Below are 20927 nucleotides of genomic sequence, written 5' to 3'. Positions count from 1 at the left end.
GAGTATGCATCAAGGGATCTACACGAATTACAATACAATTCAGATCTATTTCTAGAAATTAAGTGCCTTTTATTTTTAAAGTATTACAATAGACTCAGATTCTTTTTTTGTTGTTGTCATTCAATGTATAATCCATTACCATCATTACATACTCAAATTTGGCCAGTGGGAGCTCCTCCAAATTGGTTTCTGTGTCATTTTGACATGTCTCAACTCTTCCTTGCTTTCTAGCACAAGATATTCCAGGCTTAATTTGCACTGACTTTTTCTGACAGGCCTAGAATCAGCCATTTCTCTAAGGAGCTTTCAGTAGGAAATGTATTTAGAAACCAAAGTCTAGTTTTAAGGTATGCTCATTACTACTGAGGTGTCATTGTTTTTAAGTCCTTTCAGGGAACAGAGCAAGGATATAGACACAGAGAACAAAATTTTTAGATTTTATCTTTGTTAATGTGTGTGTGTGTGTGTGTGTATGTACACATATACACATGTACATATATCTGTATGCATGTATGTTTTTAAAAGAATGAGTGTATATTGATATTCCTAATTCTAATCCAGCACCACAGAGCTCTTTCTCTCCCTAATCCCATATTTTTATCTCCTTTTTCACAGAGTGAACCAAATTCTCAATAACATCAATGTATTTACTCATTTGCTTATTGTACAAGACACACAAAGTAAGTATTAGAGTTACTACACCAATGCCACTACCAGAATTAATCCTACTAAGTTCAAAGTTTGTGTTTTTCTTCCTTAGAATATATCCTCCTGAGGGATAGTGAATCTTCCTAATATGTAAAGAACTCTTAAAAATTGAGACAGGGGACAAAAAAAAAAATCAAAGGAAAAATGGACAAAAGATATGACCATACAGTTCACAAAAAAAGATCCCTAAACACACAAAAAGATATTCAGCTTCACTGAATATTCTTTCATAATAAGAGAAATACAAACTAAAACTACCCCAAGGTACCCTTTCTAATCTATCTGATTGACAAAGATTCAAAAACTTCTGACACACTGATGGGAAGTCCATCAGGACATGGGCACTGTCACACACTGCTGGAGGGTGTACAGAATGCTACACCCCCTGTGAAAGAGATTCATGCAAAGTAGCCACTTACCATGTTTTTAAACTTTCCTCTGTATCAATGGATATTTCCCGTCATTTCTTATTTTGCATACATTTCCCCCTTTCCTCTTGATTTAAGGTAGCTTGTGGTCTGCCTGTTTGTTGATTTTTAACAACACTTTTCTATTATTTTTCTGTTTTCTACCCCATTTATTTCTGCTTTTTTTTATTATTTCCTTTCTTGAACCTTCTTCTAGCTTACTTTATGGCTTTTTAAGCTTTATTTTCATTCTTTTATTTTTACCAATACAAATTTTTTCTTAAAAATGGTTTACTTATATCCCATAAATTTTGACATGTGCTGGGTTCATTATCATTATTTCTTAGAAATTTTATAATTTTAAAGTTTCCTTTCCCCCTTTACCCGAGACTTAATTTCCAGGTGGAAGGACTTTCCTGGTTTTAAAATTTTCGTCCTAATTTTCAGTTTCATTTCACCATGATCTGGGAATGATGTTTGTGTAACTTCTACTTTATGAAACTCACTGAGGTTCCTGTTGTGACCTAATACATGATCAAATTCTGTGAAAGTTCCATGAGTACTTGAGAAGAAGGTATATTCTCTATTATCAGGGTGTTAAGTTCAATATACAGCCATAGATCTATCTTATTGATTTTGCTTTTTTAGGTCTTCTATATACTTAATAAGTTTCTATCCATGTGACCTGAGTGATGGGTTAAAATATCCTATTACTAGTTGTTTTTGTTTATTTCTCCTTGAGCTCTTACAGTTTCTGTTTTGTAAAGGCAGTTGTTATTTGTGCATAGATAGTCATAGCTTTTTATAGAGTATCCTCTTTGTTGTGTTTAATGGGTTTTGGCCTGAATTCTACTTTGTCTGATAGAAAGATTATAAGCTTTGCTTTCTTACTGCTTCTTCCATGTGCCCGATAAACCTTTTGTTTATCCTTTAATTTTTAGCCATTTCTGACTCCTTTCATTTCAGGTGTGTCTTCTAAACAGCATAGAGTTAGGTTTTGCTTTGTAAGTTCTTTTGAAAATCTTTTCCTTTTACTAATAGGTGATTAAACCCAATTACATTTACTGATGATATGACAGATATGTTCAGTCTCAACATATTATTTTGTTATATTTACAGTGTTATGTTAATTTTATTTTATTTCTTTATGTAGTTTGTTTCTTTGTTTTTTTAAAAAAATTCTTTTGATAAATTGGAAGACTGGGATTGACACATACACACTACTATATATAAAACAGATAACTAATAAGGACCTACTGTATAGCACAGGGAACTCTACTCAGTACTCCGTAATGGCCTAGATGGGAAAAGATTCTAAAAAGAATGGACGTATGTATATGTATAACAGATTCAGTGTGCTGTACACCTGAAACTAACACAACATTGTAAATCAACTATACCCCAATAAAATTTTTAAAATATTTTTATTTTGGTATTTAAGAAGGTTTGTATTGTTGTTCTATTGATTACCTTTATGCTACTACTTTTTTTGTGTGTGTGTGTGTGGTACGCGGGCCTCTCACCACTGTGGCCTCTCCCATTGCGGAGCGCAGGCTCCGGACGCACAGGCCCAGCAGCCATGGCTCACGGGCCCAGCCACTCCGCGGCATGTGGGATCCTCCCGGACCGGGGCACGAACCCGTGTCCCCTGCATCGGCAGGCGGACTCCCAACCACTGCGCCACCAGGGAAGCCCTATGCTACTACTTTTTATAAAGCTCTTCGTCCCCCTTCTGCTTGCTTGGCTTTCTACTATTTGGTTTGTCAGCTTAAATTATACTCTTTGACTCTCTATGTGACAATCACTGAGCTTATTTTACTTTTTTCTTTTCTTCTCCCAAGCTTTAATTGTAATAACTACTTTATCAAAAATACGTAACATTTTAATACAATTCTCCATCGTTGTCCTCACCTTTGTTATCTGAGTTCCCCAACCAGGGATCTAACCCAGGCCCCTGGCAGTGAGAGCGCAGAGCCCTAACCACTGGACTGCCAGGGAATTCCAGCTTTTACATTTTTAAATGGTTGAAAAAGATCAAAAGAATAACAATATTTCAGGATACATGAAAATTTTATGAAATTCAAATTCTAGCATCCATAAATAAAATTTTATTGGAACATAGTCACACTGATTCATTTACAGATTATCTATGGCTGCTTTGGGGTATAAGTTGAATTGTTGTGATAGAGGCTGTATGGCCTGCAAAGCTTGAAATATTTACTACTATCTGGTCTTTTGTTTTAAATATAAATTTATTTATTTATTTATTTATGGCTGTATTGGGTCTTCGTTTCTGCATGTGGATTTTCTCTAGTTGTGGCGAGTGGGGGCTACTCTTCGTTGCAGTGCACAGGCTTCCCATTGCAGTGGCTTCTCTTGTTGAGGAGCATGGGCTCTAGGCGCATGGGCTTCAACAGTTGTGGCGTGTGGGCTCAGTAGTTGTGCCTCATGGGCTCTAGAGTGCAGGCTCAGTAGCTGTGGTGCACGGGCTCAGTTGCTCCGCGGCATGTGGGATCTTCCTGGACCAGGGCTCGAACCCGTGTCCCTTGCATTGGCAGGTGGATTCTTAACCACTGCGCCACCAGGGAAGCCCCCAAGGGCATTTTAATTTATCAATTCTGCCATCGCTAGGCCCCAGCTCTCACATCTTCTTTTCTATTTAGTCTTCGTTTCACTCTTGGCTCTGGCATGGGCTGCAGAGCTAGCTCTGCTTCTTTTGAGTATTTTTTTCTCTCCTTATGTGTAATTTGAAGTGTGTGGAATTCCATCTCCTAGTTATGCTATTGAAGTGGGTTATGTGTGGTTTTATTTGCTCTCCTTGCTGATCTGAATTTCTTTCTGGAGAATGGTGTGGAGAGATTTGAATTTAAGGAGCCAGCATTATTCTACGGGAACTCAGAACTCACTATTAATATCTACTTTTACATTTATACAACACATATGCAGAAACATATACTTGAACATTGTGTACCCAGTATTTACAGGACATTCACTTGAAATGAGGCTCTAATAATGAAGACGTGTTCTAAATTTACCTGTCACTGTTCTTTATGTTCAATTCCATGCATCTATGAGATAGCTGGCCATGGTTAGGGCTACCATTAGTAACTGTGAACAGGGTCAGATTTACTAATAGGGTGATTGTGTTATATTTTTCTGCCCCTTACATAATTCCTCCTCCTAAACTTCTAATGATAGGAAATTCATAATGAGTAGCTCATTTCTTTGGCTGAAAGTAGTGATAGATGGCAAATATATTCCAACTTCTGAGTAAACTCAAATTGCAGAATCTAGACTCAGCAGGAAAGAATGTTTGCTGCTTTGATTGCTTATATCTTCCATGGGTCTGGGACAGGGAAGCAATGACAATGTCAGAGATTTGCCATTCTTGGCATACGACTCTGTCTTCTGTTAAAATGCAAATAATCTTGGGGAGATATAATACATTTTCTTTGTCACAGCCCTTTTTACTTCAGTGTGAATTATCTTATTACATAGGTTGCAAGCGTAAATGCCAACCGAGAAGGAAGGCAGGTAGTATAAAAAAGTGAAGAGAGCAGTATGGCTACTCTGATGGACTGGAGAGTTCATGCGCCTTTTGGGAGCAGCCCCTATTTAGCTGCAGTCAATGGTTTTCATATTATTTTTGCAAAACAAAAGACTAGAATAGTGTGTAGCACATAGGTACTCAAAAATGTGTGGATGAATGCGTGAATGCACATCTGGGAATGGCAGATCTTTTTATTTTTAAAGAGATGCTAGAAATTTTATGTAAACCAGAGATTTTATGTAAAATCTCTAGACTTAAGTTTTTAAATTAGTTGGCAGCATTTAACAAATTCTGTGTGTGTCAAGCAAAACCTGCCTAGTTTATCAAATTCATTTCTGAGTTCAGGTTTTGTTAGGGGGTAGAAGGCAGGACTAGGTTTCTGATTTGGGGGATGGAGAAAAAAGGGAGATTGAGACTGTGGGCTTTAGAACAGAGCTAAAAGGTTGAAATAGTAACTGAGCCCATGACCTTGGCCTCATTAGTGGGAATGCTGCTGAGATAGTCAGTAAGTAATCTAAATATTTTTCTTTCCTACCTACTCAAATCACAAAAGATACACACACTATTATTTCCAATAAAAACAGAACTATATTCACCAGTTTGCTGTGTATGCTAACAATTAATTCTCTTTATTTTGGGCCAAAAGACATACCCATCACTGGACCCCATAAACTCATGTGTTTTTTTTAATGTGAATGTTTATTTATATATTTGATCTTGATTGCACATTGCATCTCTTATTTTTAAAATTTAGCTTTTTTTCTCCCTCTGTTGATGGGTTCTTATCTCTACATTTTATATTTCACTGTTTCAAAAGACTAGATTGGTGGCTGTCAGCAAGGAGACTTACGCTAGCTAATCCAAGGGCAGGATTTGGTCAGGGAAACCAAAATAATAATATACAGCGGACAGGAATAGAAACCAAAGACACTAATGGTTTATTTGGGTTTTGTTCAATCTTGGAACAGGCTGTGTTTTAGCCACGACAAAGGAAGAATCTATTGTGCCATCTGGCTTTCAAAAACTCCCACAGCCTTCTATGTTGGTAAGTCTTAACTAGTGCCACGTCTGCAATATCCTATATGATAATCCTTGAGCATGTGCTATTACAGCCTGGAGTAGCACCGAGCATGTGCAATGCTTTACCACATTTTCTCACTGGCATAAAAATTTTCATCTCCCCAAAACCAAATAGTTCAACTAGGTTCAAAAGTCATCTGACCATTCAACTACTCATGGGTTGACTAATGCTAGCTTTGCCACCAAGGTCAATGATATAAAAAAACTTACTGCCTCTCTGTGAGGTGGTGGGGAAACTACTAAACTGTTTGATAACTTCAGAGGGTTTGGATTTATCAGGATTCTGTCTGGAGGCAGCACATGATCTTTTAATGAAAACTGCTTCATTTCAAAAATTTCCACTTTCTTTCATAGCAAAGTATACTTGTTCCTAATTTCTTAATAGCGGGCATCTCTCTTAAGCACTGTGCACCCAGTATTAGCTTGGTTGCTTGCTACGAGTAAAATTCAAAGTCTAACATGTACTCTGTCTTGATATTATTTTCACTTAACTCCAGAATTTTCTTAGTTAATATTGCAAAGTACTTGGACATATGGAATACAGAAAAGGCACTCTGTGGTATTGTTATTTGCTATATTTAACATCTATGTTTAATTAAAATAAAGTTCAAGTCAAAGGAAATCTAGGTTCTTCCTTCAAGGAACAAAAGGCAAAACTGAATTAAGGTTGAAACAGTTATCTACAACATAAAAAAATGGGGCTAGTTGATTTGGTGAAACCTCTGAATATCAAAAAGCAAAATCTGCCTCTTCTGTACCAGGTGGTAGAACAGCACAGATTGCTTGCTGTCAAAATCCCATTTGTACTCATTTTTGGCCATAGCCACAACTAGTTTATCTGAGAACTCACAACCTCCTCTGATGTTCTATGTACATATGCTAGCCTTCAGTCTCCTGATCATTTGATCAGGACATGAAGCTCATTTAATATAAAAGAAATGAAATGGAATCTAGAGTTTTTGTTTTTTACAAAGCACCATATCCATAAGTCTTTTCTTCCAGTTAAAAACTTCCTGTTGCCAATTCAACGTGATAATGAGATATTTGTGAGGCCCTTCCTAAGAAACTCTCATGGTAAGCAATTACTCTAGATGTTAACTATAATTTGTTATATAAGGTCTACATTAATTAGATTGGCAAAGCTATAATGAGGTTTTAATCAGCAGAAAATTACAGTGGGTCAACTTGGACCCTCTTAATTTGTTCATTATTATCCCATAGAGATCAACAGAATCCCCAAGAAAGGAGATCTTGAGGGGCCATACTGTGATCTAGAATTCCACATGGGTCTTGTCTATACTGGAGGATCCAATATAATGTGGTGCTCTTATTTAAATACTATCCACACTTTGGTGAGCTTGTGAGTCTACCCAGGGAAGACCACCTTGTGAGATTAGCCCTAGCTAAGAATCTAATCTTCCCTGAACAAATGATTCATCTGGAAGGAAGTCCTCATATATGTTCCTTAACCAGGTCTAAAATATACAGGGGAGTCACATTTTTATGCTCCGAGTCTGAAATCTAAAATTCTGATACACTAGCCTGTGACCGTCTCATTTTAGCTATTCAGCTCGCTCACAGCTATAACTACCCTACGATATCACTGATAGTTCTAGACACTTGGACCCATCTCCTGTTTAGAATGCCATTAGTTTCTTCTTCCTATTTGCCTTCCCTACTAAGTTTGATACTTTGATCACTTTAAAAACATTATTAGTAGCACCTATAATTTCCTTATCTGTTTTGTCTTCTTTCTGCACTCGCCCTGCAAGCCTCCGTTTTGGTGCAACTTGGTCCTGTCTGCCAATTCCAACTTCCATACTGCCATTAGGGTGATTTTTCTAAATGTAAATTTGAGCAAATCACTTTCTTGCCCTAATGAAAAACCATAAAAAACTTCCCATTTGCTCTTAGGATAAATTCCAAGCTCCTTACCATGACTTAAAATGCCTTTCACGATCCGCTCCTGCTTATTATCTTCATTTCCTGCCACCACATCCTCCATTCGTGCGGCCTCAGGTTTTCCAATACATTTGTATTTAATAAAACACATTATGCTTTTTCACCTCGCTTTAAAGGGAATATAGCTAAGCTCCAAATGTATGTGTCTCCACCCTGTAAGATGCCACCTCTTTGTTTTGACTGTGATAAATCAGATACTCTGCTGGTGATCCTGGCCCTCCCCATTCTGGCTGTTCTATATGAAAATTCAGTCACATTTCTGAAGTTTAAAATGGGTTAACCTGCCATCTGTTTCAAAGCCATTGCTCTAATTTAGTTTATTCTTATTCACTTCAGAGTAAGTATAGCTTAACGACTTACGCAATGTGGGTCTAAAAATATTCATATAACATATCTATATATGTATCGTATATATATAATTTGGATGAGCAGAAACTAAGTTAAACGGGAGTGAAATTTCCTTTATGAAAAAGAATTCAAATTATTTACTTTGAAAGAGATTTCTTGAGAGAGAAATTTCCCCCTGAATTTGCAAGATTGATTCTTGCTGTTGTAAAACTTCTTAAGCATGTAAACCTCCAAAATTACTAACATGCTGTCCAGTCCTCTTTTACTACGCCTTCCAGTGGATCTTTATCTATTGGGCTGACCAAAAAGTTCATTCGGGTTTTTCCATACGATGGTACGAAAAACCCGAACAAACTTTTTGGCCAAACCCATATTTCTCAAAGCCTCGTTTTAATTTCTCTACCCAGGCTTAGACAGTGGTGTATGGGAAGTACTTAGTAGGGTGAATACCTCTCCTTGAGACAAAACAATAATCTCTTGATGCAAGACTTATGTTTACTATCCACTACGCACTCACCTAAGAAATTATCTCTTTATGTCTTAAATCTACAGCATGCTAGAGTTCCAAAAAAAAAAAAAAAAGAAGTATAGTATTTGCCTTTCATTAAAGTGCCTTCATTTTCAGCAATAGGTGCTAACTATGGTTCTGAAATTAGTTGTATGTGGCATAGGTTCTTCCTGTCATTTTAGTATGTTTAATTCAGATTGAATCTATACTTTTATTTATGACAGGTAAAAGTGCCACTTAACATAATGGGGGTAAAACTTATGGGACACATTACACCAAAAAGGTGATGTCTGATGCAAATATAAACCTTTTTTAAAGAAGAGTTCTGATAAATGCATGGATGGCAGATTTATAATTAGACTGAAGTTATACCACCATTTTCCAGATCCCTGCCTAGAGAGATTGCTAGAAAGTTGGTAGATTCATGGGTAGGAGGCAAAGTCAATGCTAACGCAGAAACCGCCATCATTATCGTAAATGGGTCCACAAGAGTGAACTGAAAGTAGTAATAAGTATAAATGTGACACCAGAAGGATTGATAATGGTCTATAGGATAAAGTAAAATGCTTTTTAGCATTTTATGCTGAGTCATTTCTTGAATGTTATAAACTATAAGGCATTTTAAAGAAAATGTGTTTCAACCTAGATATGGCCTCCAGATAGAAATACAAAACCATTTGAAGGGCCAAAACACCAAGGAAAAGGGAAATTAGTAAAATAAAGGGAAAGTTACAGATATTATAGACCAGGCAGAAGGAAACAACAAACCCATTAGAGGATTCTTGTGAAACAGACATTCCAGCTCTGAAAAAACTGTTCTAGATGACTTTGGGAGGAAGGGAAACAAAAGTATTTTATGTTAGGATAAACTGTATGCTCATTATGCTTAACTCAGCTCAAATTAATAATCCTAAAAATAATCCTGTTCCACTAATAATAAGCATTAATCTTTACTTAGATCTGCTAAGCAATGTCCTGGGTGTTTTACATGTTTCCCTTCATTTAATTAAAAAGAAAATCTATCAGGAAGGTATTATCAACATTCCCATTTTATAGATGAGGAAACTGAGGCACAGAGGCATTAATGAAGCTACTAGTAAGTGAAAGAGATGGTTTTCGTTAAGTGTATTTATCTATACTTAGCAAACTTTGTGGGAAGGGGCATTGTCTATCTAGATCTGATGGGGAAAAAAAAAACTCCATTTCAATTCTCTCCATTAAAAAAAAAAACTAAGTTCTTGAATTTTCCAAAATCAAAATTTGCCTTACTCTATTTTGTTTCTTCCCTGTATTATAAAGTATTTGCATTTTTTTTTTTTTGTGATGGAGGCAAAATAAACACACTCCACTCCTCTCATTCTATCACTTTCAGCATGTTCTTACTCCACCGTCATAACAGCCCTAGAAAGTAGAGCAATTTGGACTAGTATAAAGGAGGCAGAAGAAAGCACTAAAATCATTGTTACTCAATTTTGATGCAGAGAGCAAGGTGCAGTAGGCCCTTTGCCCTCTTGAATAGTTTTATCCCTAAACTTTCAATCACAGAATTGGGCTCAATATTCTATCTCTCCTAATTCTGTATTAACAACCATTCTGGTCAACTTTCTACATGTGGGCTATACAGTATGCCATGGCAAGGAGATTCATGGACTTAAATTATTTCATCTGTAGAGTTTGGACACTACCTGCAACCCCTGAAGGTGGTATGAATCACTACTAATTTCATGGCAAAAGAAGAAGAACATTGATATCATTAACTGATGATATTGGGTTTGAGAGACAGAAATCCCCACTCCCCAACTCATTCAATGCAACAGTCCATTTGACCCCAGGCACAATGTATTCTTATGAGTTTCTATTGCCTCTTATACAAACTGCTGACTGTGGGGAAACTTGATCCAAACATCAAAGATTACCAGAGAAGCTGAGTTTGTGCCCTTCACAACCATTGATGAAGCACCTTAACCTCGCCTCCTCTTGATGCCTTGCAAATGTTCACCTGTCTTCCTGACTACTACTTCATATGGCTTGTAAATTCAAGCAAATGTGCTTCTGACTGGCACTGATACATCACTGATGCCAAAATATCAGAGAGGATGAAGCGTAAGGACATATTTTTTGACTCAGATGGAAAATATTACAGATTTATGGGGAAGTGATGACAATAGCCATTCCATAATATCTTCATATAATCAGTATCTTTCCATGCCTCCCTTCACTGAATTTTATGACCTCAAAACTTATTCAAAGAAATTATTTACTTGCTAACCCAAAAGGTATAGTGGGTAGGAGTGGGGATGGGGCTGGTTGCCTGAACAATGCAGCTCTGACTTTTCACTTGTTGGATTTCCACCGCTTTCCAATGACCACTTACAGAGCCATAATGCACAGAACATCTATTGATGTCCCATTGATATTGATGTGATTTCCCGTAGTGGATTGAGGGCAGCACAGCCTATAGCCATTCATATCTAAAGGTTATGCATAATGGATAATAGAGGAACATGAAATAGCAGAAAGGAATTTGCACGGGAAACAGAAGCGGTAAATAGTTTCAGTGAAAGATCTTACTTGGGTTATACAGAAACTGCAAAGGGGGACTGAAAAATAACCAGATGACTCTTACAGACTCAGCAAGAGTTGAGAGTGAAATGGTTTCATATTTTGAAATATAATACTTTTTTTATTTCAACCACAGAAAGCCATTTAAAAATCATCTTGTATGTTACAGTTCTTATGTGACATCTTTCACTTGAATGCCTCTTTATGAATTCTTCCTGTGCCCTCCTGAGGTGGTCAGTGATGGATGGGGTAAGTGGAGGAAGAGATTATCCAAAGTCACATAATGTCCAGTCCATGACAGAACTCAGAACAAAGTTCCAGTGTTTGCCATCAACATCTCCTCATTTTGAACCCACTCAACGTACTGTGCTAGTATTTAGCCTGATACTTCTGCATTTTCAAAGTCACACAGAAAAGCATTTCATCGGATATCTCTCACTGATCCGCAAATCTCAGTTGCAGTAACTACTGCAATGGATGACCTGGTAAATCTAATTTAATTTGTGATTTAATAAGAAAAGAAATGGTGGATTTACTTAGTAGACCAAGAAGTAAATGAACTGCAAGGTCTGCTGCAGTGCTAGAAGGGCAGCAAGGCCTAAGCCCAAAACTCAGGATCCCTACTTCTCAGTGCTGTGACTTCCATGTGATCGCTTACCTTGGCTGTGCCTCAGTTTCCTCATTTATAAAAGAGATTTAATACTGATAGCTACCTTAAGGACTGTTCTGAGAATGCAATGAGCTAACACAAGTAGACTGCTTAGCATAATTCGTTTTTTCCAATAAACTTTTACCGACAGGGTTGCTGTGTGCCAGGCACCGTTCTTGGTGCTGGGGTACAGCCATGAATAAAATGGCTAATTCTGAGAACCAGTGAATTTTAATAGTGAATAATGATTATGTAGGTAGTAATGGTAACAACAACAACAATAATATTTAACATTTATAGTATATTCACTGTGTTTTAAGTCCTATTCCAAGTTCTTTAGTTATAGTAACTGATTTAAAAGGGTAAATAATTTGCCCAAGGTAACATGCCTAAGGAGTGGCAGAGGTCTGAAAAGTCCATGCTCATAACCGCTGTACTATACGGCCTTACGGTCATATCAGATTTATATGCCATTGTTTACCCTATTTAAAAAGGCAGTCCTTGAAATAACTGAAACATTCTGCTTTCACTTTTCTTTTTTCTTCTGGCCGCACCACATGGCATGTGGAACAATAACATTTTAAAGGGCCTCTAATGTAGTTAAACTTTTCAAATTACTCCTTGATTTGAATGATACCATATTAAAACCCTGGTTATTTGACAGTACTTTCTCATCTCCGACCTCCATTCCTTCAGCGCTATTCCTCATTAAACGTTATTACAAAACAAATAAACATGCATGTTGGGTTACACTGAAATGTCTGAGATAAAGGACACATTTTTGATATTACAGGTTAATATTATCCACATTTAATAGAAGCATTGTTCAAACATATTCAGATTGTACGATGAAAATAGAAAAGAAATAATCATGAACATCAATAGAGGCTATAATCCTATACTGTTGACATTATCAGTGACTCCCCTACAAAATCTATGTTTATTTAACTTACTACCCTTTGTTCTGTGACTCTTATTGGTTATGGGAAATTTCTTATTGTTCACATTTTTTAATAAATCAGACTCAACAAAACTTACTTTTTTATAATTATAAGAAACTCTAAATCCCTTTTTAATCTATCTCTCAGAATCATATTCAATGTATCTTTGTGGGTAATTCCCCTTCATTTAAGAAATCAGGCTAAACCTGAAAAGAAGATACAAGTAACATACTTAGAATTTTTTTTCTACCATGATACGCTATTCTTCTAGGAACAATGCTTCCACAAAATACATGTTTTTAAAGTTAATTTACATCTTAGACTGTAAAACCACTCAGACAAGGAAATTAATGTTCAGTCAAAATAAAATGCCAGCCAGAAAAATCAATACGATTTGCTATCAAGTAAGGGTGACTTTGATCAAGATGCCTCAAGAACAACATTTTTCTTAAAAGTGGAAAGTGTGCCTCGCTACTGTTTTCTCTTTTACCTTCACAAACACAGTAACCACACAATTTTGCAGCCATTTACCTAGTGAAAATAAGAAGACATTTTTTTAGTCCCAGTGTAAAACTCTGCATTCTTGGAAAGAGATTATGCCCTGGATTTTCCGATAGCTTCCAAGTAACTACTACTTTAACGAAATTGCTACCTGAAAATTCGGTAGCAGTATTATTGTTTAACTATAATTTAAGAAGCTATTGTAGATTGGTACTTAAGACTTCTAATGAGAAAACCATAACAACCTTTTAATTGAAGGGGAAATGGTTAACTTCAGTAATTGCAATCAATAAGACTGTGCTAGTAGTATAAATATTTCTTCTCAAAGAGCAATCCTTACACTCCTCAGCAGTATTTAAGGTTAGGAAGTACCAAAAAATAAATAAATAACCTAATTAGAAATCTATTTGTTATTGATAATACTAAGCCTTAGTTCAAATTTGTAGGTCGCAGAGTAGAGAGAGAAAGCCCCCCACCCCCAACTCCACCACAAGCAAAACAAGACTTTGATTAAGAAGAAAAGCGAAGCATGGAAAAAAGGGCTTACCAATCACATAGGCTAGTAACAAGGCCAAAGTCACTGTGATTGCAGTGGCGCTCAAGGCTGTGCACTTCCAATTGCAGCACCTGTAGGGTTTGTTGAAGGTAAAGGCAGGTCTGGAAAAGGTGCTTCGAGGAAGTGGCCTGGGAGGAGGCGAGTACACAGTATTGGATGTCAGAGGGTAGTTCTGACTGGCTGCACTGAAGACGGCCGAGGAACCAGATCCATGTTTGAACAGGAAATGCCTGCGGAAAGGAAACAAAAGTTTGGGCTATCAGAACCAAAGCCACTTGCTACAGAAATACAAATTCCACTAATTTGAAACAATCACGCTATGACAAAGCACAGGGGAACTAGGAGGAACTCAACAAAATTTTCATACACCTAACACTTAACTCCAAAGCACCATTGGTGGTCTCCTTCTTGTTTTCCTATTTTAGATTTTTAAGAGGAGGAAAGAGGTCTTCTGTTCCCTGACTTATTGACTAATGAAATTCTCACATTCTGAGCATTAACATTCCACATTTGATGGTATTCACTATACTCTCCCTTTCATTAAATATAATACTCAAAAACAGAAAGAGAAGTATCATCAGGCATTTTGATAATATGAATGGCCTAGAGACCAGTATTTTATTTAGAGACTAGCTTTCACAGACATATTTTCACCCAATATTTTATTATAAAAATTGCCAAACATACAGCCAAAGGAAAGAATTTTGTAATAAACACACATCTACTCAAGAGAATATCAAGTAAAGAGATCCAGTAAATCTGGAGTAGGTCCTATGCATGTATATTTTAATAAAACGTCCTAGGTAAGTTTGATGTGCGTATCCAGTTGAGCAGCACTGGCCTTAAAAACGCTAGATTCAAATTTTAAAAGATGGTTATCAAATAAACAATTTTAAAAATAAAAAAACAAACCCAAAACCACAGATGTACTTGTCAACTAGATTCTATACTTAACATATGACTATATTCACTCTATCACATATTTATCCACCTCTCCATTCCTATCTTAGTCCATCATTTTTTAAAACATTTCATTTTTTATTTCCTTTTTCAAGCATTTCAAAGTAAGCTGCATACATCGGTACACTTAGCCTTCACATATTTCAACTTTCATATTATTATCTAGAGTTCAATAATTTTTTTATAGATTTTTAATGTAAAATTTATACATGATGAGTTTGAGTTTTTTAGATTCCACATATGAGTGATATCATACAGTATTTGTCTTTCTCTGTCTGATTTATCTCACAGCATAATATCCTTGAGGTCCATCCATGAACTTGTTAAAACGAAGAGCAGAGTGTTGGTTACCGGGAGCTGAGAGGTGGGGGATAGGGAGATGTTTAAGGTTACAAATTTGCAACTAGCAGATAAATAAGTCTTGGAGATCTAATGCACAGTATTATTATAGACAATAATAATGTAAAATAAATATCAAACTTGCTGAGGCAGTAGATCTTAACTATTCCCACCACAAGAAAGAAATGATAATTATGTGACAGAGGTGCTAGCTAACACTACAAATGGCAATTGTATTGCAATATATAAATGTACCAAGTCAACATGTTGGACACCTTAAAATTATAAACTGTTATATGTAAATATAATATAAAAAATTATACACAATGAAATGCACAAATTTTAAGTGTACATTTACTGAGACTTGACAAATGCAATCACCTGTGCAACCTAAACCCCTATCAAGATACAGAACATTCCCATCACCCCGGGAAGTGCCCTCCTGCCCTTCGAGGTAAATCCCTATTCCCTAACCCCCAGAGGCAGCCACTAGTTTGCATTTTTTCTACCCTACATTACTTTTGCCTGTCCTGGAACTTCATATTGCTGTCATGTTTGAATTACTAGAGGACGATTATTGACAGCTCATGACTATTGTAATATGGGTATTTCATAAACAGTAGTGATTTATTCACATGTAAGGAGTTGGTATAAAAATATGTTTTTGTGCACTACTTTACCCTTATCGGGTACTAAGTGCCATGCATTGTGTTAAACACTCATTATCTCAGTTAATATTCATTCATATGAAATAGGCTACATTATTATCTGCATTGTGCATTTAAGGAAATGGAGGCCAAAAGAGGTTAAGTAACTTGCTTAAATCCACCTAGGAAGTGAATAACAAAGCCAGAATGGGATCTCAAGCCATTCCAGCTCCAAAGTCCTCAATCTACTCTACTGTGCTGCCTGAGGCAGTAAAATACACTCTGCTAAACAAAAAACATTCTGGTGCCACATTTTCATGTAATACATCACAAGACCATTCCACTGAGCAAAGAGCCAACATCACCTTGTACATGTCACATACGCCCAAATGCATAAATCATTAAGAATATTTTAAGACTGATTTTAGCTTCCATTTTTAAAGAACAAAAGCATATGTGTTTAAAGGAAAAAAACAACTGTCAGCATGCCAGTTAATGAAAAATATGCACATTAGAGAGTTTTCCTTTAGTATATGAGGATAAGGGTTATTTAAAGGGCAGGATTGCTGAGGGGAGTGGAGATTCACAAGCCTTCCTGGAAGATAATTTGGCATTACGTAACAAAAGACTTAAAATATGCATATTCCTTGTCCAAAAATTAAGCCTATAGGAATTTATCCTTAGGAAATGATGTGTATGACAATGTATATAAAAAGTCATTCATTGAAGTGTTATTTATAACAGCAAAAGATAAACACCCAAATGCTCATTAATAGATAGTTGGGTAAGTATATTATTCTATAAACATGCTATACAGAATACTATACAACCATTACAAATTGCACTGTAAAAGAATATCTATTCACTAGGAAAAGTGTTTACAGCTATCACCAGGTAAAAGCAAGTAGGTTTCAAAACAATATGGGCAATAGAATACAATTTTTAAAATAAAAAAATATATATGCTCCTGGAAAGATAATAATTTGTGTTACCTTTGGATAGTAGGGGTATTTTTTGAAGTTTTCTGCCTTGGGCTTGTATTGTTCTTGTAACTGGTATCAAAAAGATTGGGATTGGGATCAGTGGGAAAAATGCAGTGACGAATACCAACCACATGAATAGTGGGTTCTATTTATGTGAACATAATTTATTGAGCACCTAGAAAAGCCAGGCACCAAAGTAGGTACATTATATGCAATATTTTGATCCTAATACATCTGTGGGGTTGATATTATTATTATAATCTTACAGATGATGAAACAGAGATCAAAAGAGGTTTAGTAGGAGCAAAGTGGTAATGATAATAGTTACCCTAATAATGATAATAAGAGGTAACATTGATTAAGTGCTTACTTGTACCAGACATTATTCTAATTAATTCAGAAAGCATTATAGAATTTAATCTTCACAACAATCCCAGTAAGTATGTACATTTACAGATGAGAAAACCAGTGCACAGAGAGGTTAAGTAATTTGTCCACGGTCACGCAGCTAGTAACTGGTAAAGCCGACTTTCAAGTCCAAGCAGTCTGGCTCCAGAGCCATTGATCTCAACCACAACATTACAGTACAGTATATCAGGGTTCTGCAGTTGGTGGACACATGAAGCTTTGAATCCAGGCCTTAGAGGGCACAGAAGAAGCATGCTTTGTGTTGATTTTGGCATGTGGATGATATTGGATTGAGCCACCCTTTTACCCTGTTGCCTTTGGGACCTGAGAGAAAAACGTGAGAATGATGGCTACAGAATCACAGAGTTAGAAGGGATCTCAGAAATCAGCTAGCAGCCCAACACCCTCATTTTGCAGTTAGGGAAATGGAGGCCCAGAGAATAAAAGTGGATTATTTAAAAGAAACATCAGTAGTTAATGATATCAATGTAGTTAGAATCGAGGACTTGCAAAATAGTGTATTTCCACTACACTGTGCTACTTGCCAACCAGTCTTCACCAGATTACCACCAGGTTCTATCTAATCTTCTGGGTTAACTGACCAGGGCGAACCAAATACAATCTATTCAAACAGTACTTCATAATACATATCTATTTTTCTGTATGTCACATGTTCTCATAGTAAGTTTTAAAGACCATCTTAACTTTTTTGAATGAACGGGGAACCATTAGAAAGAAGCTAGTCTTCAGTTGTTAAGACTGTAAAGGAGTTATTGCTGCTTCTAAAGGCACTTAACGTATCCCCAGAATGGACAAACAGTATGTAGTAGAAATAAGAATAAACATATTTTATCGAAAAAGTGACTCACAGCATTATGTTTCTTCCATTTGATTGTACTTCCTCTTTAGTCCCTGAAATAATCAATCACCTCCATGTCATAAGGAGGTAGATTTCTTCTTTAATGTCTGGTTATCTCTCCCAGCCTATGTTTTCCCCTTTGGCCATCTAATTTACTAGTTGAGGAAGAAGTATAGCACTTTACAAACAGCAGAGTGGAGAAGCCTCCCCATTTCCCCACCACAACTTTGTGGTTACACTGGAGGCGATAATATGCCACTTGCATATAGCTGATCCTATACAGCAACACTCTGATATGTTCCCATGGGATAGAAGAGAAATCTAGCAGTATGGGGTTTTTTTAATTCAATGTTTGGAGATAAAAATCTTCGATCCTTTGCATATTTATGAAGGAGAACAATTGGATTTTTGAGACAGTGTAAGTGGCCCCATATGCTGGATATTGATTTGGTTTGGTATATCATTAAGAGGTAGAAGAAAGACAAAGAAAGACAGAGAATTGCTGGCTATTATGATGGCAATTACAAGCAATAATCAATATCCCTGAGCACTGTAATTTCATCTTGATATATACCAAAGGATTTCCAAATGCAGTTTCATAAGTAAAATATTACAACATAATGAATAAATTCAACAGTTGCAGCAGAGCAACATTTAAACTAATTCATATTTGAGTGGAATCCAAATCACAGTCCTCAGTGAGGGTGGATAATAAAATGAGTTCATATACTAAGGTTCCTGTTTTCTTATTAACAAGCTGAGATTAAGATTCTCTGCTGAAAGTGATCTATACTTTGATGTGCATCATGAACAACAGCAATGCAAATGCTATGTATTGTCAAAGGCTTTGCAGTCCATTGTTGGAAAGCGAAACTACTGCCTAAATGTGTTTTCACAGTCCCTGAAAAAAGTAGGAGCATAAAGACAAATGCACACTGCTAGACTTCAGCTATGTGCTCATAAAATCAGATCATCTGTCTAAGCACATTGCTTTTCCCAGGGGACCTGAGGATAGACTAAAATGTTGCTATCAATTTCATACAATTGGGTTTTTTTCCACAGAGGAAATGATAAAAATGCAGTTCAAGAGTTTATGTGTAAGTAGTACTCTTCTTTGCATCTGTTTTAATATTCAATTTCAAATTTAAAAAGGAAAAGCAAGATATTGCCAAAAGGAAATGGGCATATAAGGAAATTGAAAAAAAAAAATCTTTAAGACTGATGAGACCCAGTGCTGGTAAATGGGAATTTAACAAATGTTCCTGTAAGGATTTTAAAATCATCTATAAAAAAGGGGAAAATGTACTTTCTCTTCTTAAACCCTACATACAACATAATTCTGAGGGTATCTGTTAGCACTAAATGATGTGATTTAATGCGGCACTTGAAATTCTATAGGAAATAGACAGAAATCTACAGCTTTCTAACAACAGATGCAAAAATAACCAATGAAGTTTTTCTTTTACATCTTGTAAACATACTTATGAGTCTCTAAACCTGCATTCCCTTAGCTACAAACAGACTAATTTTTATACCCAGAGGAAGGAATTCAACTTACTTCCAGTTAGAAGCTGAGGTTGATTTAAAAAAAATAATAAAGAAGAAGACTGCAATAAAAAGGCCTTGAGTCAAGGTGTTAGGGCCAAATCACATTCAGATAGGATAGCGGGATTCGGGCATTTATTCTTTTAAAAAAAGTATTAAATGCATTTTTATTGTGATAGAAAACACAGAACACAAAATTTACCATCCTATACCGTTTTTAAGTGTATAGTTCAGTAGTATTAAGTATATTCACATTATTGAGAAAGAGATCTCCAGAACTTCTTCATCTTGCAAATGTGAAACTCTACACTCATTAAACAACTCCTCTTTCCCCCTCTCCCCAGCCTCTGGTAACCACCATTCTCATTTCTGTTTCTACGAATTTGACTATTTTAGATATGTCATATAAGTAGAATCACACAATATCTGTCTTTTTGTGACTTGTTTACTTCAGTTAATTTAACGTCCTCAAGTTTTATCCGTGTGGCTGGATTTCTTTCCTTTTCAAGGCTGATTAATTGTACGTATATACCATATTTTGTTTAGCCATTCATCTGTTGATGAACATTTGGGTTGCTTCCGCCTCTTGGCTACTGTGAATAATGCTGCTATGAACATGGGTATGCAAATATCTCTTTGAGATCCTGCTTTCAATTCTTTTAAGTATATACCCAGAAGTGGGATTGCTGGATCATATGTCAGCTCTATTTTTATTTTTTTGAGGAACCTCCATACTGTTTTCCATAGTAGTTGTATCATTTTACATTCCCACCAACAGTGCAAAGGGTTCCATTTCTCCACATCCTTGCTAACACTTGTTATTTCTTGTCTTTTTGATGATAGCCATCCTAATGGGTGTGAGGTGATACCTCATTGTGGTTTTGATTTGCATTTCTCTGATGCTCAGTGATGCTGAGCATCTTTTCATATGCTTGTTGGCTGTTTTTCATATCCTCTTTGAAGAAATGTCTATTCATAGGTATTCATTCTTATGCCTCCAAAAACATGAGAAAATAGAAGAAAATGTCATGCTGAGTCAGCCCCATTTTCTTCTCTGACAAGAATATCTAGTGAATATCTAGTGTTCTTTTGTGGCAAAGCGTGGTTACTGGCAAGATATCAACCTCAACATCTCTAGTTTTTGCATAAAATAGCCTATTCTTGATATTCCTTTTTAGGATAAATGCTCCTAAAAAGAGGATTTATCCAAACTCTGTCTGAGCCTAAATGGTATTATCAGCTTGGACAACCTCTTGGGGGTAACACATTTTTTTTTTTTTTATTAACAGCTATATAAAGGTGGATTTCATTTCATTTGCCCTAGGTTTCCTTCTTCCAAATTTTAAGTCACCCTGTCCATATGTCCCATTCAAACCTTATATGCCAAGTGTTCATAAAAAAGTTTATAGCCTCT

At 36.2% G+C, this 20927-nt stretch overlaps 1 protein-coding gene across 4 annotated transcripts in view; it reads right to left on the bottom strand.

Annotated features, from left to right (window-relative positions):
* The window catches only part of TENM1 (teneurin transmembrane protein 1), an 803989-nt gene that overhangs the window by 315152 nt on the left and 467910 nt on the right, over positions 1-20927 (bottom strand). For all 4 annotated transcript variants that reach the window (XM_059050038.2, XM_059050032.2, XM_059050043.2 and 1 more), the window contains one exon: positions 13764-14002. In XM_059050038.2, coding sequence (XP_058906021.1) covers positions 13764-14002 — 239 coding nt within the window. The remainder of the gene's footprint in view (positions 1-13763; positions 14003-20927) is intronic.

The sequence above is a fragment of the Kogia breviceps genome, chromosome X, assembly GCF_026419965.1.
Source record: "Kogia breviceps isolate mKogBre1 chromosome X, mKogBre1 haplotype 1, whole genome shotgun sequence".
In the NCBI taxonomy this organism is placed as follows: Eukaryota; Metazoa; Chordata; class Mammalia; order Artiodactyla; family Physeteridae; genus Kogia; species Kogia breviceps.
The sequence above is the reverse complement of the archived record's forward strand: the minus strand, read 5'-3'. Positions and strand labels throughout refer to the sequence as shown.